The 21,682-nt window shown below is 38.3% G+C and overlaps 2 protein-coding genes across 8 annotated transcripts in view; one reads left to right on the top strand and one right to left on the bottom strand.

Moving 5' to 3' along the window:
- Positions 1 to 5,097, bottom strand: part of ATL1 (atlastin GTPase 1) — a 53,167-nt gene extending 48,070 nt beyond the window's left edge. For 2 of the 7 annotated variants that reach the window (XM_054690303.1, XM_037503301.2), the window contains exons 1-3: positions 4,877 to 5,097; positions 4,503 to 4,748; positions 1,892 to 1,985 (exon numbers count right to left, since the gene is read on the bottom strand). The gene's annotated coding sequence lies outside the window, so the exon portion shown is untranslated. Of the gene's footprint in view, positions 1 to 1,891; positions 1,991 to 4,502; positions 4,856 to 4,876 lie in introns of those variants that run through there. The other 5 variants (XM_037503308.2, XM_037503304.2, XM_037503302.2 and 2 more) reach the window with 5 other exon arrangements.
- Positions 5,098 to 5,338: 241 nt separating this feature from the next.
- The window catches only part of MAP4K5 (mitogen-activated protein kinase kinase kinase kinase 5), a 95,336-nt gene continuing 78,992 nt past the window's right edge, over positions 5,339 to 21,682 (top strand). The window contains exons 1-2 of the mRNA XM_037503300.2: positions 5,339 to 5,387; positions 5,605 to 5,821. Coding sequence (XP_037359197.1) covers positions 5,714 to 5,821 — 108 coding nt within the window. The 5' untranslated portion in view covers positions 5,339 to 5,387; positions 5,605 to 5,713. The remainder of the gene's footprint in view (positions 5,388 to 5,604; positions 5,822 to 21,682) is intronic.

Raw genomic sequence — 21,682 nt, 5'->3', positions numbered from 1 at the left:
TGGGGCTTCCTTTAACAAGAGGACTACATCTAAGATGACTGCTCTAGCTTGGGTATTCACATCCACATTCCAGCCAGGTAGAAAGGAAGGAAGGAAAGAAGCAGATAATCCATTCTAAGGTCGCAACCCAGAAGTTGCACATTATCACCTCTACTCAAATACCATTTACCATTTCCTACCTCTCATGGTACCCTAAATGGCCTCTGCCATTCTAGTCATCAGAGGGAGATAGTCATGCCTAAAGACAGAAAAAGGCATGTCTAAATCTTGTGTATCTTGTTAAAGGTGAATAAGCTTTCCTGGAAGAACTCCAGTGCACTTTCCCTCTGTGTCATTATCCAGAATTGACTAAGCCTAAACCATATCTTTAACAAAAGGAATAAGTCTAAGTCAAGGTTTATATTCTAGGATTGAGGAGAATATTAGTCTCCTCTGACAGACATGATTACTTGAAAAATTACGGTTGTGATAATGAGTGGAGAAAGAGGAGAGAGGAAAGCCCAAGTGACCATTCTAGCTTCCATTTTCCCTTTTATACTATTACCATCTCTGGTGAGGTGACCCAAATTTTACTCCCGTACATATGATCCAAGTCCTTAGTGTTCTTTTTTTTTTTTTTTCTTCAGGGAACATTGGTTTACATTGTTGTTTGTGTTTTAGAAGTTTAGGATCTCTCTCTTCTGGTACTATTACTACATAGCACCCACCACCAAAACACCCATAGTCCATGTGCTCCCTCCCCACCTTGCTACCACAGTCATGAAATCATCTGATTAGTTTGATGGAAATTGAAAAGAGGGTTACATTCTAGGTTTCAAGTCAATAGCTATATTCCACGTGCTAAGGGTTGTGTTGACTTGCTCTAGTAAAGATTCCACACGTGGAACTACAAATATGATTGCCCATCTGAATACATTTTTAAACTTTTAACAATCCAGACATTCCCCCAAACTAACTTGGCTGTTGTATGAGTTCAAAGGGAAATACATATCTTTAAGAGCTTTAATGGTAACACTAACTTCTGTAATTCCCCCACTGAGTTTCATTTTTATTTCTCTACTTTGACAGAGAGGAGGGATTAACTAGGGAGGTATCACTTGACCCTTCCAATCACAATAGCCCTTGCTCCATATATACCTAATATAAGAATTATGCTACTAGATGAATTTATTGTCATATATATTTTGGGTCTGGAAAAATAACCCCAGAGGACTCTCCAGGCCCACTATACCCAGAGTGAATATAGGATAAGTGACAATTGTCAGGATTTTCCACCTTCCCACCATTAGCATTAATGATAGACTCCTGTGGTCCTACATGTGTGACTGATGCGGACTTCCGGAGTAGGGTGTGGGCATGCATAGGTGGGCACACCTGGGCTGAGAGAGTGGGTATATAAGGGCAGCATCATGGGGATGCCAGTAGTAGCAACGGCAGCAGAAGCAGCAACAGAGCAGCGGTGATAGCAGAGAAACAGAGACCACGAGAGAAAGCAGAGAGCCCAGAAAGAGTGAAGACTTGCTGGGGGCTCGGAGGTCTGCCAGCATCCTGACCCCTTGGCCCCCCGGCCTGCCGTGTACCTGGTGGCCACACTACAAGTGATGTAAAAAGCTCAATAAAAGCCTGAAAAAGCCACCAAGGGCTCCAGGACTCCCCTTAACCCATCTGCCCAATCATAGAGATCCTTCTGTGTGCCTTGCTAGCACTACACAGTGTATTTATCTGAATGAAGGCTGCACTTGACTTTGTAACCACTCTGATCACTGGAATTTTGGTGGTATTTTGAGACTGCAAGGATTAGTGTCTGTTAACTTCCAGAAGGTTTGGGAAGTTCCCATTCATCAATTCAGAATCACTCAGGTAAAAGGTAAAAAAATGCTCTGGGAATTACCTCAGGAAAGATTCACTGTTTATAGCTGGCTGCACAGCAGGATCCTTCCTGGAAGGAAGATGTCCTCCCGATTACTGGAGTCCAGGTTTGTAAACTGACCTAAGTATAGGAACTGGGTAATAAGTCTTGGATCTCATTGCAGTGACTTGAACTAGGTTTCTGCTCATCAGACCTAGAATTTTTTTACTTATAATATGCATTCAGTTCTTGGATGATCTCTGAACTGTCTTAAATTTCATCAGCAAACAGCTTTTTAAAATAACTGTATTTCTTCATCAATGAAGAACTTCCCTGATAATTTTTAGAACGTTGGAAAGAAAATAGCTTGACTTACTCTTACTACATTAAATATTGAATTACTGGTATAAACAACAACAACAAAGATGAAAAACTTGACTTACTCTATCTTAAATATAAATTTACTGGTATAAACCAACAACAAAAAAAAAGATGAACTATTTGGAAATCCAAATCATAATGGTGACAAGTGACTTTCAACATTCAATTGCATTCAATTGATTTATATATTAAAGATCTGTAAAGCAGTTACAACTAATTTATGTTGGAAGATTCATCAGGAGGTTACATAGTTTAAGCCTATATGAAACATAAATGAAAGTTATTGCCCTCATGTTCTGCTCTGCTATACTGGAAAGTTTTATTAGCCATTTGTCTTGGATAGTAAATTGCTAACCTTACCTATGTAAAAGTTAAACATGTCTCAATTTTTTTTTTATTTAGCCTTGGCTAAGAATGAAATCAGAGGCCACAAATTACAACTGGCATTTTACTAAAGAACTTTGAAAGAACTACAAAGAACAGAGCAAACCATTATAGGTTATGTGGATTAAAGTGGAATACACTGTATATTTTTATGGAAATTGAATTTTAATTTCTTTACCAACTATGCAACATTTACCCCATCAGTTATAACTTCACTGATTGTTTAAATTAATTCAGCAAATATTAAAAAAAAAATCTTTGGACTACCCTGGTGGCGCAGGCTGTTGAGCACAGCACTATGAAGCTGTACACAGTCTCTGCAGCACAGGTTCGATGCCCTCCCGCTGGGGAGATACCCACATGGCCTGGCAGACCTCTCCTCTCTTGCCCACTGCTCCCCTCAGCAGTATATTTCAGTCAGTGTGCCTGTTCTGTTTCCTGCTCTGTCTCTAGTGAGTCCTCTCACCCTCCCACACATCTGGGCTATACCCCGGTTCTTGTATGCATGAATAAATCTTTAAAAAAATATTTAAAAAAATCTTTTAGATTCTTTTGGAGTTAGCATAAAGCAAGTGGTATTTTCTGTATATGTATTGTTGTATAAGTAAAATAATGATTATAGCAGACATACTGTTTAATCACCACATAGAATCTCAACTTTTTTCATGCTGTCCACATCTGTGTGGATGGTGAAAGCACGACTGGCTACATAAAATATCTGCACGCCAAGGTCTCATTGAAGCCTATGACATCAAACTTTTTATTGCTGAATCTATATCCATATTGCCAAGCACAACCATAATCATTGTGTTTAAGACAACACACTTGAAGGATTATCAGAGGACATTTATCCTCATCTCAAACTGCGAGTTCAGAGTTTCCAGTTTGTGAAGGTTCATGAGGTGAATCTTTCTAAAATCTTAGTATTAGGAAAAGTTGTACTTTGCTCTCCATCAATTGGTTCATTGTGGTCTCAACTCTATATAAAGCCCCTGCTGTAGCCAATTCATTGCATTGTTCCAGTATCCTCTTTTCTTTTTTTTTAAGACATATTTATTTCCTCATTTACTTATCCTTATCTTGTTTTGTATTATATAGACTTTGCTGCCTTAAATTCTCTGCTGGTAAGAATAAAATTCAGACTCGAGAAAGGATGAATGATTACTGAGTCAAAATGAAAAAATGAATCTATAATAGTAAACAAGTATTAAGATACCAATAGAACATTTGAAAAAATTTTGAGTGACTGAAGCCAAAAGTATGTGCCCACCAAACCAAGTGCCAAAAAGCTTTGAAAGAAGAAACTGTTCTTCAACCATTTTTTTTCAGTGCAGCAAACACATAGGCTTTGTCCATAAGTCTGAGCTTACTTATGTCCCTAAAGAAGTGCCCTTTGTGCATAGAGCACAAGAAAATACATATATTCCCTGTCCTGGTAAGGTGTGAATTTAATTTCTACATTATACAATTGAGTAGAGTGGTCAACAAAGAAGTATATTGCCCAATAACAAAATTGATTGGATGCTCAAAGTCACATACACCATCTCTAAGTTGCTCTTTTGTGATTTTTCAGTCACTAAATGCAGTGGCTGCGTGTTATCTGGCTTTTCTGTTCAAAGCTCTGTTGGGCTCTAGAAATAACTTTGCCAGGATACATACATCTGGCAACTTGATTTCTATCTTCAGAACAAGGAAACTGAAGCTGTGAAACAACTTGTGAAATACCAGGCAAATTGCTTCCCTGAAGTCCTGCCCAATAATCTATACATTGTGAGCTATCTTAAAGCCTCTTATGTTTGATAACCTTCTTGATAATCCCCCAAATTGTTTTGTAAACACTTTCTTGGGTGTCACATGTAGATCCTCTTCAAGTCGCAGGCAAGGATACCGAGATACTGCCAAACTCGATGTCTCGTCTCAGGGGTAGAGTCAGAACCAGGTTGTGGTCTCTGACTTGTTTTGGGCTCTGCAAAAGTCTTGATCCATGAAAGGTGCAATATCCGCGGTGAGAGACCCCGTGGACCCAACAAGGTCACTGAGGCTTCCCGGGAATCCAGGTTTTCCGAAACATCTCTGGAAAACTCAGTAGAAGACAGGTTGTGCAGGTGTGCCGTGCAGTTTCAAACTGGTACCACTGGGAATGGTTTGCAAAACAGGAAGGTGCAGTAGGGTGTGGCGCGGCTTAGTTAACCTGGCACTCCCCCACCTCCTTCCCTGCAGCCCCGCGGCCAGGTTACTTCTGGCCCTGTGCCCTCAACGTACCTTTTCCGTGTTGAACTAGGCGAATTGCGTTCCAATCGCCCTCGTGCGCACCTTCTCCCTCTACCCGTCACCCTCTAAGTTTACCTGACGACTCTGGGGACGGTTTCGCCGAGGCCCGTCCCCCCTCGCAATCCCAGGGGCGTCCCTACCCTGACAGGGTGCGCAGCGGAGTCCGGGCCCTGAGAGGACGCGGCCGGTCGGGGGGCGCGGCGGCCCGGCCGGGAGGGTGTCGTGTCGCGACCAGGCCTCAGGGCGGCACTCTAGTCGCGCGGCCGGTGCTCTCGGACGGGCCGCTGGGCGCCGACCCACGCTGACCGGGAACGTGTCTCCCGGTGACGCAGCCCGGGTGGGGAACGTGGTGCGGCGGCGGCGGTACGCGCCTCTGCCGCCTGCGAGAGGACGTGCGGCGCGGCGGCCGGCGGCGGCGCAGGATCCGGAGCGGCCGGGGGCGCCGGCGGAGAAGTAGGTCCCGGCAGCGGAGCGCAACAAAGAGCGGGGCCGACCCCCGCAGGTACGGAGCCGGCCGGGGGCCGGGCGGGCGCGCAGGCCGAGCGGGCTGGTCGCCGGCGGCCGGGGCGGGGAGAGGCCGCGGCCGGAACGGGGCGACGGCGCGCCGGGGACCCTGCCAGGCCCGCCTCTCCGCCGCCCCCGGCGCGGAAGGGAAGGCGCCGGGCCGCGCGGGGTCGCCGCCCGCGGTGCCGACCCGCCTTTGCTCGCCCCTCTTGCAGGCGGAGCTGCGGACCGAGGCTCCATGTTGGGAAGCGGCGCCGCTCGTCCTCGTTAGCGGGAATCGGGGCGCCGGGGGCAGAGCCGGCGGGGGCCGGGCCCTGAGCGAAGATGGAGGCCCCGCTGCGGCCTGCCGCGGACATCCTGCGGCGGAACCCGCAGCACGACTACGAGCTCGTCCAGCGGGTGGGCAGCGGCACCTACGGAGACGTCTACAAGGTGAGGCCGGCCGCGTCCCGGCGCCGTCGCCCTCGCCCCGCGCGGGGTGGCTCGGGGCCGGCCGCCTCGGGGGAGTGCGTGCGGGGTGGAGGATGCTTTTGTTACTTCGCCGTGGGGGTGGAGAGGCCGGGGTCCCGTTTACTCCATTCAGGCCACCTTCTGTTCGTTGCTGCCCTAGTCGCTGCCTGCCGGCAGAGCTACCCTTGCACTGGGCAGCCCTTTCTTTTTCTCTCCCCCGCTGGGGGTATAAAGGCCTTGTAACGCTTACTTGGGGTTTTGAAGGGAGTTCGAATCTGATTACGGACTTGCGCTTTAGGATGTTGTAAGTCTTAGCATGGAAAATGCTTTATGGAAGACGTAGACTTAAAGGAATAGTGGCATTCCAACATTTGCTTTTTAAAAGAACTTTCTTAATGAATGAACTTGATTTTAAAAGTTGTATGAAATTCTATCTCAAGCTGAACTGAACAGGGTTTGCTACTGGGTCACAGACATGCACACAAACATTATCCTGTATGGAAATATACTTTTCCTGGCAGAATTTTCATCATTTGATTCTGTTTGATGATTTTTTTTTTTTTTCTGCTTTAACAGTTCCTCTCTCTGGGATTTAATAACCTCTCATGACCCAGAGTAGAGAAGAGCTGCAGTCTTTTTAATTGTGCTCTTTGTATTACTTGAGGGTGAGTTACTCTTAATATGAATTTTTTTTTAAAAGTCACAGAGGTTAACCTAATTCCCTATATTCTCTGAGTTCTTGAGGTATCTAGAAGAGATTATTTGAGATTGTCTTATAGTTTTTGTGCTCTGTTCTAAAGAGAGAATGTTAATGCGACTCGTATGGGTATATTGATAGACATTTCCTTTAATTTTTGCAACAGCTTTGTTTGACTTTAATTATGATACATTACCCATTATTCCAGACAACACTGCATAGAGCTGAAATGACCTTGTGAGGCATGAATAATCAATCAGTAAGCTTCTCTGGGTTATGTTGTTTTGTGCAAATGGCAATATGGAAGGAAAGAAAATACCACTTTCTACTTTTCTGCTTTTGTATAAGGCCTATCCTCTGCATTAGTAAATAACAGCGCAAGGTGATGGTATTACAGTTCTTACACTGTCTGATTCTACTAAGATAGACTGTCATGGATAGGCATTTTATTCATTTGACAGGCATTTGAATCTTCTGCATTAGGCACTGTTCCAGGTATGAGTGTTGTATTGTGAGAAAGATCCCTGCTCTTGTTTTGTGAATACGTTGGAATTCAAAGTGGAGAATTATAACAGAATCTTCTTTTTCTTTATGAACTATTAGAGGTAGTTTATCTTCAGTAACTTATCATGGATTGGACATTTTATGGAGTGCTTTTTAAAAAACTGAAATTCCATTTTGCCTTCTTAGCCCCACTTTTTAATCATTTTGGTCTTATGATTCACTATGTATTAGACCAGTTCACTACAGATCATTTTACTAATACAATAGTCTAAATTCCAGTTCTTGTATATTTTCTCTTGTCCCTAGTATAAGAAAAGTTAAAAAGAATGTTTTCCCCACCAAAATCTCAAGACCTCCACCTTTTTCTTTATAGATATAGCAACTAAAGCAACTATCCTGAGCAGGGTTTTTTGTTGTTGCCAGGGAAAGCAAGGGGTTATATAAGTGGGGCAGCTAATGACTGCCTTTCACCCTGTAGCCTTCGTGCTTCTCTCTGTCTCTCTTCCACAGCTCCTAACCAGAAGACCTAAGACAATATCATGCACCGCCTTCCTCCTCTCCCCCACGTGACCCCCTTCCTTCACGTTCAAGCTCCCTCCTGCTTGTGTATGTACTCACCCATACTGAGCCAGCTTCTGACTCCTAAACATTTTTAATATATTAGGGGCTCCTTGTCCTTTATTTTCCTTTGTTCAGATTACCTAGAATTACTTTCCACCTCTATATTTCCACCTGTTATTCTGCTTGTCCATGAAAATCTTAACTCAGATGCTCCTCCACGGATGTCTCCAACTTCATACTACTCTTCCTCCTCCTTACTTCTGTTCTAGCGATGCTATCTTCTTGTTCTTTCTTAAATATACGCATCTTCCCACCTTTGGACTTTTGTTAATGCTATTTCCTCTGCTCAGAATGTCTTTCTTCAGATAGCCACATTACACCCTTACCTCCTTGCTTTTACAACCTTTCCATCATTCCAACCCCCCCCCAATGCTATTTTAATAGTCCATCTTTTTTTCCTACATATTTTTTTTCTTTGCACTTTAGCACAGATAACGTAAATGTTTTACTTACTTTTTTTGTTTATCATTAACATACTCCACGAGGGCAGGAATTCTATCTGTTTTGTTCACTTCTCTATCTCTAACCACCTAGAATTACGCCTGGCTGAGAGTAGGTGCTTTCTAAAACTGATGAATGAGTGACTGACTACCAGTAATTCAGTCTCCTAGTTCTCTGGCTTATGCTTTTTATGTCTCAGCACTATGTTAGCATTTAATATTTTATGTATGCTTGTAATGCCTATTACAATATCCTACATATTTACTTTTATTACACATTTCAATTATTTGAATTCCCTAGAAAAACATTTCTGGAGAACTATTTTATGCACATCTATTTTCAGTGTTCGAAGTCCTGCAGAATTTTGTCAGCTTATATTCTACTCTTTAGTATGCCCAAAAACATGTGACTTATAAACTCTAGTGGTGAAATTTTTAAGCTCAGGGTAGTTAGAGTAATTTTGCTTTTTATATCTGTTTCTGACAAGCTGAAAATCCTAGAAGTATTAGAAATACTTTCTTATTTACTTACTATTATTCTTATAAGCTACAGCTTTGGTTTACATTGCTGTTTGTGTGTTAGAAATCTAGGGTCTCCCACCCTCAGGTGCTATTACCACATTGCACACCCCACCAAGACACCAACAGTACACCGCTATAGTCCATCGTGCTTCCCCCATACCCTGTTTTTGCCCTTCCCTCTCCCCTTATCCCTCTGGGAGCCTCATTTCTATAGTCAGCTTTCTTCATCAGGCCTTTTAGGTTTCTCTATATTCCACATATAAGTGACGCCATCTGCTACTTGTCTTTCTCCTTTTAGAAGTATTTTCAGTCAGTGATATAAACTAATAAAATATTTACAGTGAGGAGTAATGAGCATAACTTAGTTACACCTAGTAAGATGTTAGCCATACTTTAAAAAAAAAAATACATGAGATATTTTTATGAAACGTTAGTTTTTTTTTGTTTTTGTTTTTGTTTTTTAAGATTTATTTGTTTATTTATTTATACCAGCACTGGGTACAGTCAGAAGCACGGGAGGGTGAAAGAATCCACCAGAGCCAGAGCGGGGAGCAGAGCAGGCAGAAGGACGAAGTACACTGATGAGGGGAGCAGCGGGCGGCAGGAGAGGTCTGCGCGCCATGCGGGACCCTCCTCCAGTGGCCGGGGAGCAGCCGGGGATCGAACCAGCGCTGCAGAGGCCACGGTCAGCTTTGCAACCCAGTGCTCAACCGCTGCGCCACCGGGGAGGCCCTGAAACATTAGTTTTAAAAGGACCATATACTTTGGAGATTTTTTGTGAATTAATTTCTCTGTTCTTCAAAATCACAGATCCTCTCTGAAGCTCCTGTCTTTCCTCAGAATCCCCAAGAGGGGAGAACTCAATCTTAAACTGTTTCCTGGCTGAAAGTAGAAGAACCTTGAGATTCTTTTAGATAAGTTGTGTAAATGATTGAGGACCACAGTAAATGATGCAAGGGAGGAGAAACAGAGAAGAAAAAGGAAATATGATGGAAGATGGATGACAGATTAAATTTTAACAGAACAAACTTTATTTGTTAATTTATTGTAAATTTTTTAATCTGCTAACAAGAGGAGGAACTATGGAGATTTAATGTATTACCTTCTGTCTACAGTGTTCTAGACAATGGTAATATCATGATGCAGTTCATAGTCAACAGGTTAAGCCATTTGGGTAGTCTTTATACAAATAATTATATCAAAATTGTTTCTAGCCTAGAATCTAGACAAGTTCTAGGTATCTTTCTTGCCTTTTGTGGGATATAAATTTAAAATGGGCAATCCCATGTATTTTTTATACCCATATTGCTTTTTCTAATTGATTATTATTGATTATTACATTTTTCTGATTGAATGTTACATATCAGCTCCGGGGGATAGGAACAGATATCTCTTACTTGAGAGATAGATGCTCAGTAAATATTTGTTGAATGACATTAGTTGTAGAAATTACCCTGAAATAAGCACAGTTAGTAATTTAATATGGTTATTTCAGACCTTCCCTCAATGTTTTAACTAATGTTTCTAAAAATGACTTTTATAAAAATTGGAATCATGATATGTCTCTTATACTACTTGATTGGGCTGAGCAGCATTTCCCTTGGTCATTAAACATTCTTTAAAAATACTATTGTTGAAGAATTCTTTGAATAAATACTCATCTAGTTAATTATAAGTTTCATATTGTTTCCAATTTTTAAAACTTTTTTGCAGGTATAAAATTGTTTTGAAACCTGTGTCATATAGTCTTATCATATCTGTTGGTTCCTTTATATGAGTGAGCAGGGTCCACCATGAATGCCTTTTTTTATAATGTGAACTCTCTCTCTCTCCCCCAGGCCAGAGGTCACAAATATGGGATGGTTTTAGGTACTTTGAAGCATATTCCAAGATCCTGTTACTACATTGCAACATTTCTATAAGCATTCATTTATTCATGTAAGCATTCAAGAAATATTTATTGAGAACCACCTGTGTTAGGGTATGGGGCTGCATACACAAGAAAGAGAAAGTTCACTTACATTATGGAAATATAATTTAGTGAGGAAAACAGACATGTAAACAGTCATAATTTGGTAAGTTTTATAGTAGACATGAAGTGGAAGAAATGCTCAACTCTGTCTTTATTGGAGATAGAGGAGGGGAAGAGAGAAAAGAGAACCATGATGTGAACCAGGGAAAATTAATAGAGGAGGTAACATTAACTGATATTTAGAAGAATGCAGGATGATTTCCAGGGGAATGAGATAGGAGACACATTTCAGGCTGTAGGTATACTAGGTGCAGATACCTGGCAACTTCAGAAACCATGATGAGTTTTGAGGGAATCTGCATCTGCATTCCAAGTTCAATGCGACTAAACCTGGCAGAAATATCACAGATGGAGAATGCAGGCTATTTTTTGGCAGAAAAGGACCATATATTAGAGCTCATATGTCATGTCAAGGATTTGAACTTTTTCCTATAAACTGTAAAAAAAACATTTTAACAGAATCTCTTAATGTGTTGAAAATGGATTAGACAAAATTGTAAGAAGTTAGAGACCAGTTATTGAATAATCCAGATAAGTTTATGCATGCTGACATCTAGGTATTACTACTGGATATGAAAGGAAAAGATGGATTTGAGACATATGTAGAAGGTGATCAAAATTACCTATTAATCGAAGAGGGAAAAACAAGTACATAACGGCATTTTTAGTTCTGACAGGAATGACTACATTGCTTCCATTAACAGAATTAGGAAGTACCAAATTTGTGGCATCTGGATCTTGTATTTGGTTTTGGATGTATGACATTGCATAGGTAGATATGTCTAACAGATGGTAGGAAATTCATCTCTGACCTCTGATGTTGAGGGATCTGGACTGGGGATACAGGTTTTGGAGTCATCATTTATGGGTGGTACCTGTGAAGTATAGGTGAAGTCACCCCAGGAGAGGAGGAGAGACTGTAGTCCACTGTGGTGGCAGAAAAAATTCTGTATTGAAGGTATTTGAGAAGAAATAAATAGATATGGGAAAGTTTTTTTTCTAGAAATCAAGTTTCGAGAGCTCAGCTCCATTTCCTGCATCCATTCATGTTCCTTTCTACTGTGATTGTAATAAGGAAAATGTATTGCTCTACCAAAAAATATAAATTTTGTATTTTGTGTTATTCCTTTTTTTCTCCCTGCCCATAGAAAAATCTCAGAATAATATGCCTTTTAAGGGCCTGCCTATCCCAACACTCTAGCCATAATGAATTTTAAATTCTATCAATAATATGTACTCTACTCTCTGAATTAGGTTTTTGCAGGTACTATTTCCTTTTTCTAGAACACTCAGCCTCTTCTCTTTTATATATCTTCTCTTTGGGTTTCTTTTTATATTTTTGCTTGTTTTTTCTTCTCTTTAGTTGTCTTTTAAATACTGCATTTTTAAGGAGGGCTTTTCTGTTTCTTAGATAAGGTCATATCTATGTGCTGTATCATTTTTTACCATAATATTTAACATTTGTCACTCCGTATTGCTCGTAATTGCTCTTCTCAAACTGCTTTAAAGCAAGAATCCTGAGTTTACCACTGAATCAGCTAACCCAGCTTAGTGCCTAGTACATAGTATGTGCTCAATAAATATGTTTTGAATGATTGAGCAACCTACTAAGGAAGTAAGGGGAATGTAAACTATTCATTGAAGCAGCTTAGCTGTGAAGGAAAGAGGAAAATTGAAATATACAAATATTTGTCCTACTATTTATATATTCTTTTTATTGAAACTGGTTGGTTACACTATTTAGTTGTTTAAGTTTGTTTTATCACCCAAGTGACAGGAGGAATGTGAGTTTAGAGAAACAAATTCTGAGAGTCAAGACAAAGAATTTGGGAGGATTTGAGAATTTAAAAGATTAGAGACAATAAATATAAGGGTGGGCTACTAGGCACCAAGATAGGGATTAAATTTAAATCTCCTTCCCCCCCACCCTTTCTCCCTCTTTCTCTTCTCCTCTGTCCTCCTCCTCTCTGAAGTAGAGCCTCCATTGAGTTCCCCTGTGAGTGTGGTTAGAATGAGGCAAACTGGAGAACGGGGAGCTGGGATAGAGCAGTGGGGTAGCAGGTGGACAAGAGTATTTCACATTGAACCAGTGTATATAGTGGGTGTCTTATGTGCTACTGTTCTAGGGTCTTTGGAAAGATCAGTGATTCTTGCCCTTGTGGAACTTAAATTCTAGTGTGGCAGGAGGGAGACAATTAACAATAAATGTAATAAGTTGTAAAATATGTTAGAAGGTGTTTAAATATAGACAATGAAGAAAAAGTGAAACATGTTAAGAAGCATCAGGGTTGACAGGGTGGAGTGGGGAAAGACAGATTGGGGAATTATATAAGGAGGGTGTGGCCTAAATGAGAAGGTTAGATTTAAGTAGTGTCTTGAAGCAAGGGAGGGAGTTAACCAGGGTATATCTGGGTAATCAGGGAAAGTCTAAAGTATCCATCTTACAGAATCATCTGAACCTATCTCTACAGATAAATTGTAAGTTTAGGGTTAGGAATTAGAACTAAGACATGGTCTTTATCATCATTGCCTCTAATTGTCTTTTACCATCATTGCCTCCTGATGCAGGAGTACAGGTCATTGTGATTTTAAGTTCAACAGTTGGGTGTGGATTGCCCATTCCTACATTAGTTTTTAAACGAAGGATACGCAACTACTTTCACTATGACTTTTCCCACCTGTCTTCTCTAACCTTGAAGTGCTAATAAAATTATGATCCCAAGTTTAAAAATGCTAGAGAATGAATATATATGCTGTTATTTCTCATGCATTTGAGATCAAAACTTCTCTCCCTCCCTCCTTTCATTCCTTTCTAACTCCTTTTAACCGTGGTGAGTATACTCTACTTTCTGTGGCCTAGTAGTCTGACTTGAGAGACTACTGAATTTTCATATGGGGGTAAGAAACAGTGAATAACTTGGAAAAATAGGTTAGCAATGGAAAATAAATACTGTACTTCAAAAATCTTATTTGAAATTACATCTTTACTAAGCTAGTATCTAGCTTGTTAAAATCTACTTAATTAGATGTTTTGTTAAATTTCCATGTAAGGTTACCGTGGAAATAAAATGTTTTTAATATTAGATGAGTGATACTCTTATGAATGTTTATAGTGTAAATCATCTGATTAAATTTAATATTTTTCATATTCTGCTTTTCATATTAGGCTTATTCTGTGACTGATTGAAAAAAGAACACAGTTCTGATGGTGATTGTGATGCTCTGGGCCATTGCTAGAGGCAAAATATTTAAAAACTCCTTTCTATGATAATAGAAATGCTGTGAAAATTACAAACTATGTCTTTAAAATACTTTCAACTTGGTGAAGATAGACATAGACCAGCGCCATGACTGCTGCAGGCAGACACGTATTGACTTGTAGTTACAACCTTAAATTTATAATAAATACATCTAGTATTCTAGATGTATTCTAGATGTATTCATTGGGTCATCATTTTCGCTTTAGTCTTTTTGTAGTATTTTTGATGAAGTCAAATGGCGTAGAATGCAGATTGATGTAGACTTACTATAGTTTTGCTTTCAAAATTTATAAAAGTTTCACTTCTGAACTTTATAAATTGTGGTTTCAGATCAGATGCACAGGAAGAGAAACATGAAACATTAACAAATGATGCTGCTTTTTTTAGGGCTTTGTTGTCAGTTTGAGAACTTAGTCCAAGATCAGATACTGTGTAGTAGGCACTTTCACTTGACTGTATTGGACAATTTTAAGTATTTGTACATGTTAGAATATTATTAGAAGGCTGTTGCTTTCCAGTTCTATGACATAGTATTTAAACTAAAGAGACTAGGGCCTCCCCTGGTGGCAAGCGGTTGAGCGCTGGGCTGCGAAGCTGCCTGAAGCCTCTGCAGTGCTGGTTCGATCCCCGGCCGCCTGCGAGGGTCCCATGTGATGCGCAGACCTCTCCTGCAGTGCCCACTGCTCCCCTCAGCAGTGTGTTTCATCAGTCTGCCTGTTCTGTTCCCCGCTCTGGTTCTGGTGAATTCTCTCACCCTCCAGCGCTTCTGACTGTACCCAGTGTTTGTGTAAATAAATAAATAAATCTTTAAGAAAATAAAAAATAAATAAAATAAAGAGACTAGATAATCTTAGAAGAGGGCAAGATGAACTTAGGTTTAATGTAAAGCTTTTTGTTAAATATCATAACCTCTCACTGAGATTTTAAGGTGATGTGGGAAGCCAGCTATCTTGGTGTATCCTTGAAGGTGTTTGGGCCTCTGAATCAAACTGACCCTCACCTTCCTACATTTTTATAAAAATGAAATCAGATTTAAATAATGTGATTTACAAATGTTTGTATAGCCCTTCCATGTATATTGTTTTCACCATAAACATAAGAGGTGGGTGGGACAGATGTGTTATTATGTCTGATTTACCCAAAGTAGAGCTTACTCTTTGCCCTAGATCTTACTGTTAGTAGGTGGAAGTAAGTGGATTTGAATTTAGATCTTCTGATTCTACTATCTCTGTTCTTTCTACTATACCAAGCTGCCTCAGGACTGCATTTTTAAATTCATTGCTGTATACATAGCCCTTAACTTATTGCCTTGCACATAATTAGCTCTGTATAAATGCTGGTCAGCTGATTAGATGAGACTTGGCAGTCTCACTTCTCTGCTGCGAGGTAAGGGATTTTTTTGTACTTATTTGAATATGCATATAAGATTCAGCTCATAACTTCAATTTTCAGACACTTATTTTTGGTTACCACCCTTTTATTTTTTCTAACCCATGTATTTTCCAAATCGAAGCCCAGGCTTGATGTGTGTGCTTTTACTAAGATAACTTAGCATAGCCACTCTTCTGTGCCTTTTCTTGCCATCATCTTGTTGAAACTTTAGACACCGTCAGAACTGTGTTCTTTTTTAAATCAGTCACAGATAAGCCTAATATATATATATAACTTAGAGTTTTTGTAACTTAGATTAACTGTGACCCATTTACTAGATTCTATAATCTAGTTATAAATTAAAATAAAATAAAAATAAATTAAAATAAATTGATGCCGATTATTTTAGACAGATAGGATAGACTCCTAGAATTCTATAGCACTAGCTATTTACTTCTGGTTGCCTCTGTCTAAGGTAAACAGAACTGCCTGAGAAGGATGTGACTTCAGTTTTGTCTTGTAAACCAATGTGTTACTTTTCATACTCTTGTACCTCCATTTTTTGGTGGTGTATATTTTCTTGTCCCTCTTTTTGTATCTATGACTTAATATATTTTAATATGCATAACTTACAATAAATTATTGCCAACTTTGGCATTTTAAACATTTTAGTGCCAGATTACAATAGATGTTAGAGATGCTCGGGTTCCTTGCTATTTTTTCTTCTAGAAATTATTTCCTATTATTCTTTCTGCAATTGCATAAATCCACGGGGAGTACTTACTTTCTCTTTACCTCTTCCTTGTCTTAGCTTGGGTAGATTTTCCCATCTTTAATTTTTTATTTTATGCATTTATTTTAAAAATTTATTCATATATTTATACATCGTTGTTCATTTTTATACAAGTTTGATTTCTCCTCTCAGGTGAATCCCCATAAACTTACTGCCACCAAGACACCTGTGAACCAACAGTCACCATAGTCTCTTGTGCTCTTCCCTCCTCTGGGTTGATCCCTCTCCGGCCTCCTCCCTTGCTGAATGTGTCCAGTTTATAGTTTGCCTGCTAGCTGGGTTTTTTTTTTTTTAATCTTTAATTTTTTAAATACATCCTAAGCAACCTATATTAATTTTAGAAAACTAGGACAGCGGAATAGGTGAAAATTTACCTGTATCTCCTTTGCTAAAAGATAAACATTGTTGTATATATCTTTACAGACTTTTAAAAACTCATTAAAGACATACACAGAGTATATTTTATATAAAAGCATAGTCATATACTATATCATATAATATATAATGTAATATGTATCATATTGCAATATGTTATACATGTATACTTGATAATGTATTTTTAATAGTATGTCAGTTTTTCATGTCAGTAAATATATACATTTAATATTTGTATATGCCTTGTATCATAAACATAAACATAATATAGACTGTAGATTCTTGTGTACTAAAGTTAAAAACAAGAATACTTGAAAATATCCCATTTAATTTGTTGAAAAGACATGTCAAGTTTCAAAAACTAGTATTATGTATAACTCCTTTGGATTATAATATGAAATTGCATAAATTTCTCAAAGATCTTTTTAGTAAGTTGAATCTGTAAAGTCTCTGTTTAGAAGAGTTTTTTTTTTTTTTTTTTTTTTTTTTCTGAAAGCCTCTTTGCCTTTCATTATAAAAGAGCCTGGTACTGCTTTCTGTTTTAAAAATCCAGCTGGAAAATTACAGAGTATGAACATTTGCCCATCAGTTCTTATTTGGAAAGAACAGAAAATCAGTCTTCAATTTGCAGAGTAACATTTAAGTATTTATACTATAAATACTTAACTATTAAGTATTTATACTATCATTTAAGTATTTATTTATAGGTTTTTCCCTTTACCTGAAGATAGCCTGTTCCTATTTGGTACATTATTTTTTGGGTTTGGTAAAGCTTAAAAATTTTTGCATCTAAATTAATAAGAATAGGGCTCCTAAACCCCCAAAATGATCTACCAAATTAAACCAAACAAATGTTATACTTTCAGATGTGGGGATACATGTATTGCTTATATTATTTTCTTTAGTTTTTACTTCTATAACTATACATATATTTTGGTTTCTGCATTATATAGCTGAGTATTACTCTTTTTTATTTGTAGCTGAATTTTAAAATGTTTCCTTTATTTATGTGGTTCTGTCGTTGTTGGTCAAATCTTCTATTGATCTATTTCTTTCTAAACCCTTCAGAATCTCTTGAGAAAAAGAAATCAAGATCTCCTTGGTCCTTGTACCTTCATTTAGTTCTACTAAATTGAGACACAATATATTTGTATTGATTCCAGTCATTAAAATTGACTCAAATTATTTGGACATGTCTGTATACTTTAAAATATAATTTGTACATATTAAAATAAATAATTACTAGACCTAATTTTTAATGCAGTTTGAAATTTACTGACAGTTGAGCAGATAATACAGTTACATTCTACATATAGATTCCCCTGACATTAACATCTTGCTTTTGTGTAGTATATTTATTGCAACTAGTGAACCAATATTGATATGTTATTGTAGTTCTTCTTTAGCTCACTGTGTAAAATGGCATTTTACAGCTCTGTGGATTATAATCAATACATAATAAAATATATACACCAGTGTAGTTTCATACAGATAGTTTTACCACCCGAAAAATCTCCCATGCTTCACCTACTCATAATCTCCTTCCAGATCCCTGGCAACCATTGCTAGGCTTCCTATTCTCTATAGTTTTGCTTTTTTCCAGAATGTCTTATACTTGGAATTATATAGCATGTAGCTTTCCCAAACTGACTTATTTCTCGTCTCAATATTCATTTAAGGTTCCTCCAGATCTTTTCATTAGTTACTAGCTCATTTCTTTTTATCACTGAATAATAGTCTGCCATATGAATATACTACTATTTGTTTATCCATTTACCTGTTGAAGGGTATCTTGATTATTTCCAGTATTGGGCGATTATGAATGAAACCAGCTATAAACATACTTCATTTGCAGATTTTTGTTAGACTTAAAATTTTTGACTTAATTGAGTAAATGCCTAGGGTTGGAGATTACTGGATCATAAGACTTTATTTAGCTTTGTTAGAAACTGCCAGACTGTATACGTGTTTTTAAGAATCAACCGAATGAATAATCTGGAAAGATAAACTGCAAAGTGTTAATAGTAGTTACCTCAAGGGGGATGAGTTTGGGAGGGAGGGAGTCTGTTGTCTTACTTGCTTATTTTATGTTTGATCTTTTAAAAATAATGTTATTTTGCAGTCATTTTTTACAAATACAATTATTTTCTCCAAAGTGCTTTAAATTTAATAGATTAAAAAATTAGAATGGATCAACAATAAAAGAAGTAAGACCATTTAAAATAATATATTGTCATTTCATGGCACATCTCAGTTGTGGATGCTTATACTACTTTCTTTCTTTCTTTTTTTTTAAACTCCTGAGTCTGTTTAAACAGGCAGTTAGAAAAAAGGAGAGAGAAAGGATTCACAGATTGTCACATGGACAGTTTCTGTCTGTCCTACCCCATATAGCATTCATTAAGCAGAAACTGAGGTCCAAACCAAAGCTGACAACTTCTCCACAGATACCCCACCTCACCAGTGGTTTAACTGCTAGACACCCCACCTCACCAGTGGTTGAACAGTGGCATTGCAACTGTTAAAAGTTCAGCAGCTTAATTACCAAAAACCCCAGTAATTTTAACAGTTCGAAAGCCTCAACTCCCTCCCCTATTTCCCATCAACCTCCACTCAGGGGTGGAGCTTGAAAAGCTCCATCTTCTACTATAGAGTTTACCTCAGAGGGTGGAGTCTAGAAAGTCCCACCTTCTGCCATCAGTTGGCTCTGAGAGCCACACACTGGCTTGGGGGTTGTTCCTCCTGTTTCTTTTGCAGTATCAAGCAAGACTTCCTGGAGGAGTTGATATCTGGATTGCATTCTGGACAAGTCTGAATTAACTAGACTAAGGAGGAGAGTAGGCAGAGGACATGGGAAAAAGAATGTACCAGAATGAATATAGTGTTTTCACACTAGAGATTGAGTCATTTGCTTCTGACTAATCCAACTAAAACCAGAATTAATTGTTCCAAACTTTTAGAGAAGCGTATTAGATCTTTTCATTTTGTTGGCACTTGTCTGATAATGTGTAATTGTGAAGTATAGATGAGTTTTCTCTTGGTTTCCATGGTGTGACAGAATGCTTGCCTTGATGCCTGTTTTACTTGGAAAACTAGAGTAATGAATAGTCTGAAGATACTTTTTTGTTCAAGTTGTGTCAGCATCTATCACTGTCATATGAGTTAAGCATTTTATTCCTTACCTGAATTTTAAAACCTTGATGTTTCACTGCCTGCTATCTGTGAGTGTTCACGTTGCTTTTTTCTTCTTTATACTTAAATCGTTTCAGTAAGTGAACTTCTATGTCCATAGATGTTTTTCTGTTTTCTATGGGATTCCCAGGAAATTTTTTTAATTATCAGTTGAGAAAAGGGAAATGAGGGAAAACCAGTAAATGAACTGACATTTGGTGATAAAAGTGGGTATGATCACTAGTTTATGATATAGGAGCTTAAAAGAATTAGTTGAGTCTTGTTATTTGATATCTTTAGAATCCTGTAAGATGGGATTTAAACATTTTGGGAGACTTGACTTTTATTTGGTAACTTTTTTCACAATACTTGAAGTAAATTTTTTTTTATTCAAATTTAACTCAAAAAAATTATGTCCCTAAATTTTTAAATATGTAATAATTCACATGGTTACATTGAGCGTCATCATAGAAAATAATTTAATGTGCAAGATGATTAATAAATTACTTTGTTAATTTATTTTCAACAAAAATCACCCCCAAGATCTGTGAAAATATTATATATTTTTTTTTTTTTTTTAAATATTAAATTTTATTTTTATATTCCCCCATACAATTGCAAACGCCCAATTCTGACCCCAATCCTTTCCCCCCCGCCCCCCAAAAAGTGTCTCTGGTTCATAGTTTTTTGTTGATTTTGATTTTCACTTTCTTATATTCATTTTCCTGGTCCCTTATTTAAGTTTTCTAGATTCCTGCTATGAGTGAGACCATCCGGTATTTTTCTTTTTCTTTTTGGCTTATTTCACTGAGCATGATCCCTTCCAGTGCCATCCATGTTGCTGCAAATTGCATGTGTTTATCTTTTTTGAATGCTGAGTAATATTCCATGGTATATATGTACCACATCTTCTTGATCCAGTCATCTATTTTTGGGCATTTGGGTTGTTTCCAAAGCTTAGCTATTGTAAATAGTGCTGCTATAAACATAGGAGTGCAGGTGCTCTTTGGAATTGATGTTTCTGTGTCCTTTGGGTAAATACCTAGGAGTGGAATTGCTGGATCATATGGAAGCTCTATGTTTAGTAGGTCCAGAAATCTCCACACAGCTCTCCATAGTGGTTGGACCAGTTTGCACTCCCACCAACAGTGCACAAGAGTTCCTTTTTCTCCACATCCTCGCCAACATTTGTTGTTGCTAGTTTTTTTAATATGTGCCATTCTCACTGGTGTGAGATGGTATCTCATGGTAGTTTTGATTTGCATTTCCCTGATTACAAGTGATGTTGAACATTTTTTCATATGTCTGTTGGCCATTTGCATTTCCTCTTCAGAGAAGTTTCTTTTTAGCTCTTCTGCCCATTTTTTGACTGGATTATTTTCTTTGTTGTTGCTGAGTCTCATCAGCTCTTTGCAGATTTTTGTGATCAGTCCTTTATCATTAGTGTTGGGTGCAAAAATGTTCTCCCAGTTGGTGGGGTTTCTCTTTGTTTTTGTTATTGTCTCTTTTGCTGTGCAAAAGCTCTTTAATTTGATGTAGTCCCAGCTGTTTATCTTTGCCTTCACTATCACTGCTTTGGGTGATGTGTCTGTAAAGATGTCTTTGATGTGCATATCACGTAGTGTTTCGCCTATATTTCCTTCTATATATTTTATGGTTTCAGGTCTTATGTCTAGTTCTTTAATCCATTTTGAGTTGATTTTTGTGTATGGTGTGAGGTGGTGGTCAAGCTTCATTCTTTTGCATGTAGCGACCCAGTTTTCCCAGCACCATTTATTGAACAAACTTTCTTTGCTCCAATGCATATTCTTTGCTCCTTTGTCAAAGATTAGTTGACCATAAATCTGTGGGTTTATTTCTGGATTTTCTATTCGATTCCATTGGTCTGTATGTCTGTTCTTGTTCCAATACCATGCAGTTTTGATGATTATGGCTTTGTAGTATAGTTTGAAGTCTGGGAGTCTGATGCCTCCATTCCCTTCTTTTTTTTCAGGAGAGCTTTGGCTATTCGGGTTTTTGGTGATTCCATATGAATTTCATCAATAATTTTCTATTTC

The sequence above is a fragment of the Talpa occidentalis genome, unplaced genomic scaffold (assembly GCF_014898055.3).
Source record: "Talpa occidentalis isolate TD23 unplaced genomic scaffold, MPIMG_talOcc4v2.1 talOcc4.11, whole genome shotgun sequence".
NCBI lineage: Eukaryota > Metazoa > Chordata > Mammalia > Eulipotyphla > Talpidae > Talpa > Talpa occidentalis.
Note: the sequence above shows the minus strand (reverse complement) of the source record. Positions and strands in the feature narration are given on the sequence as shown.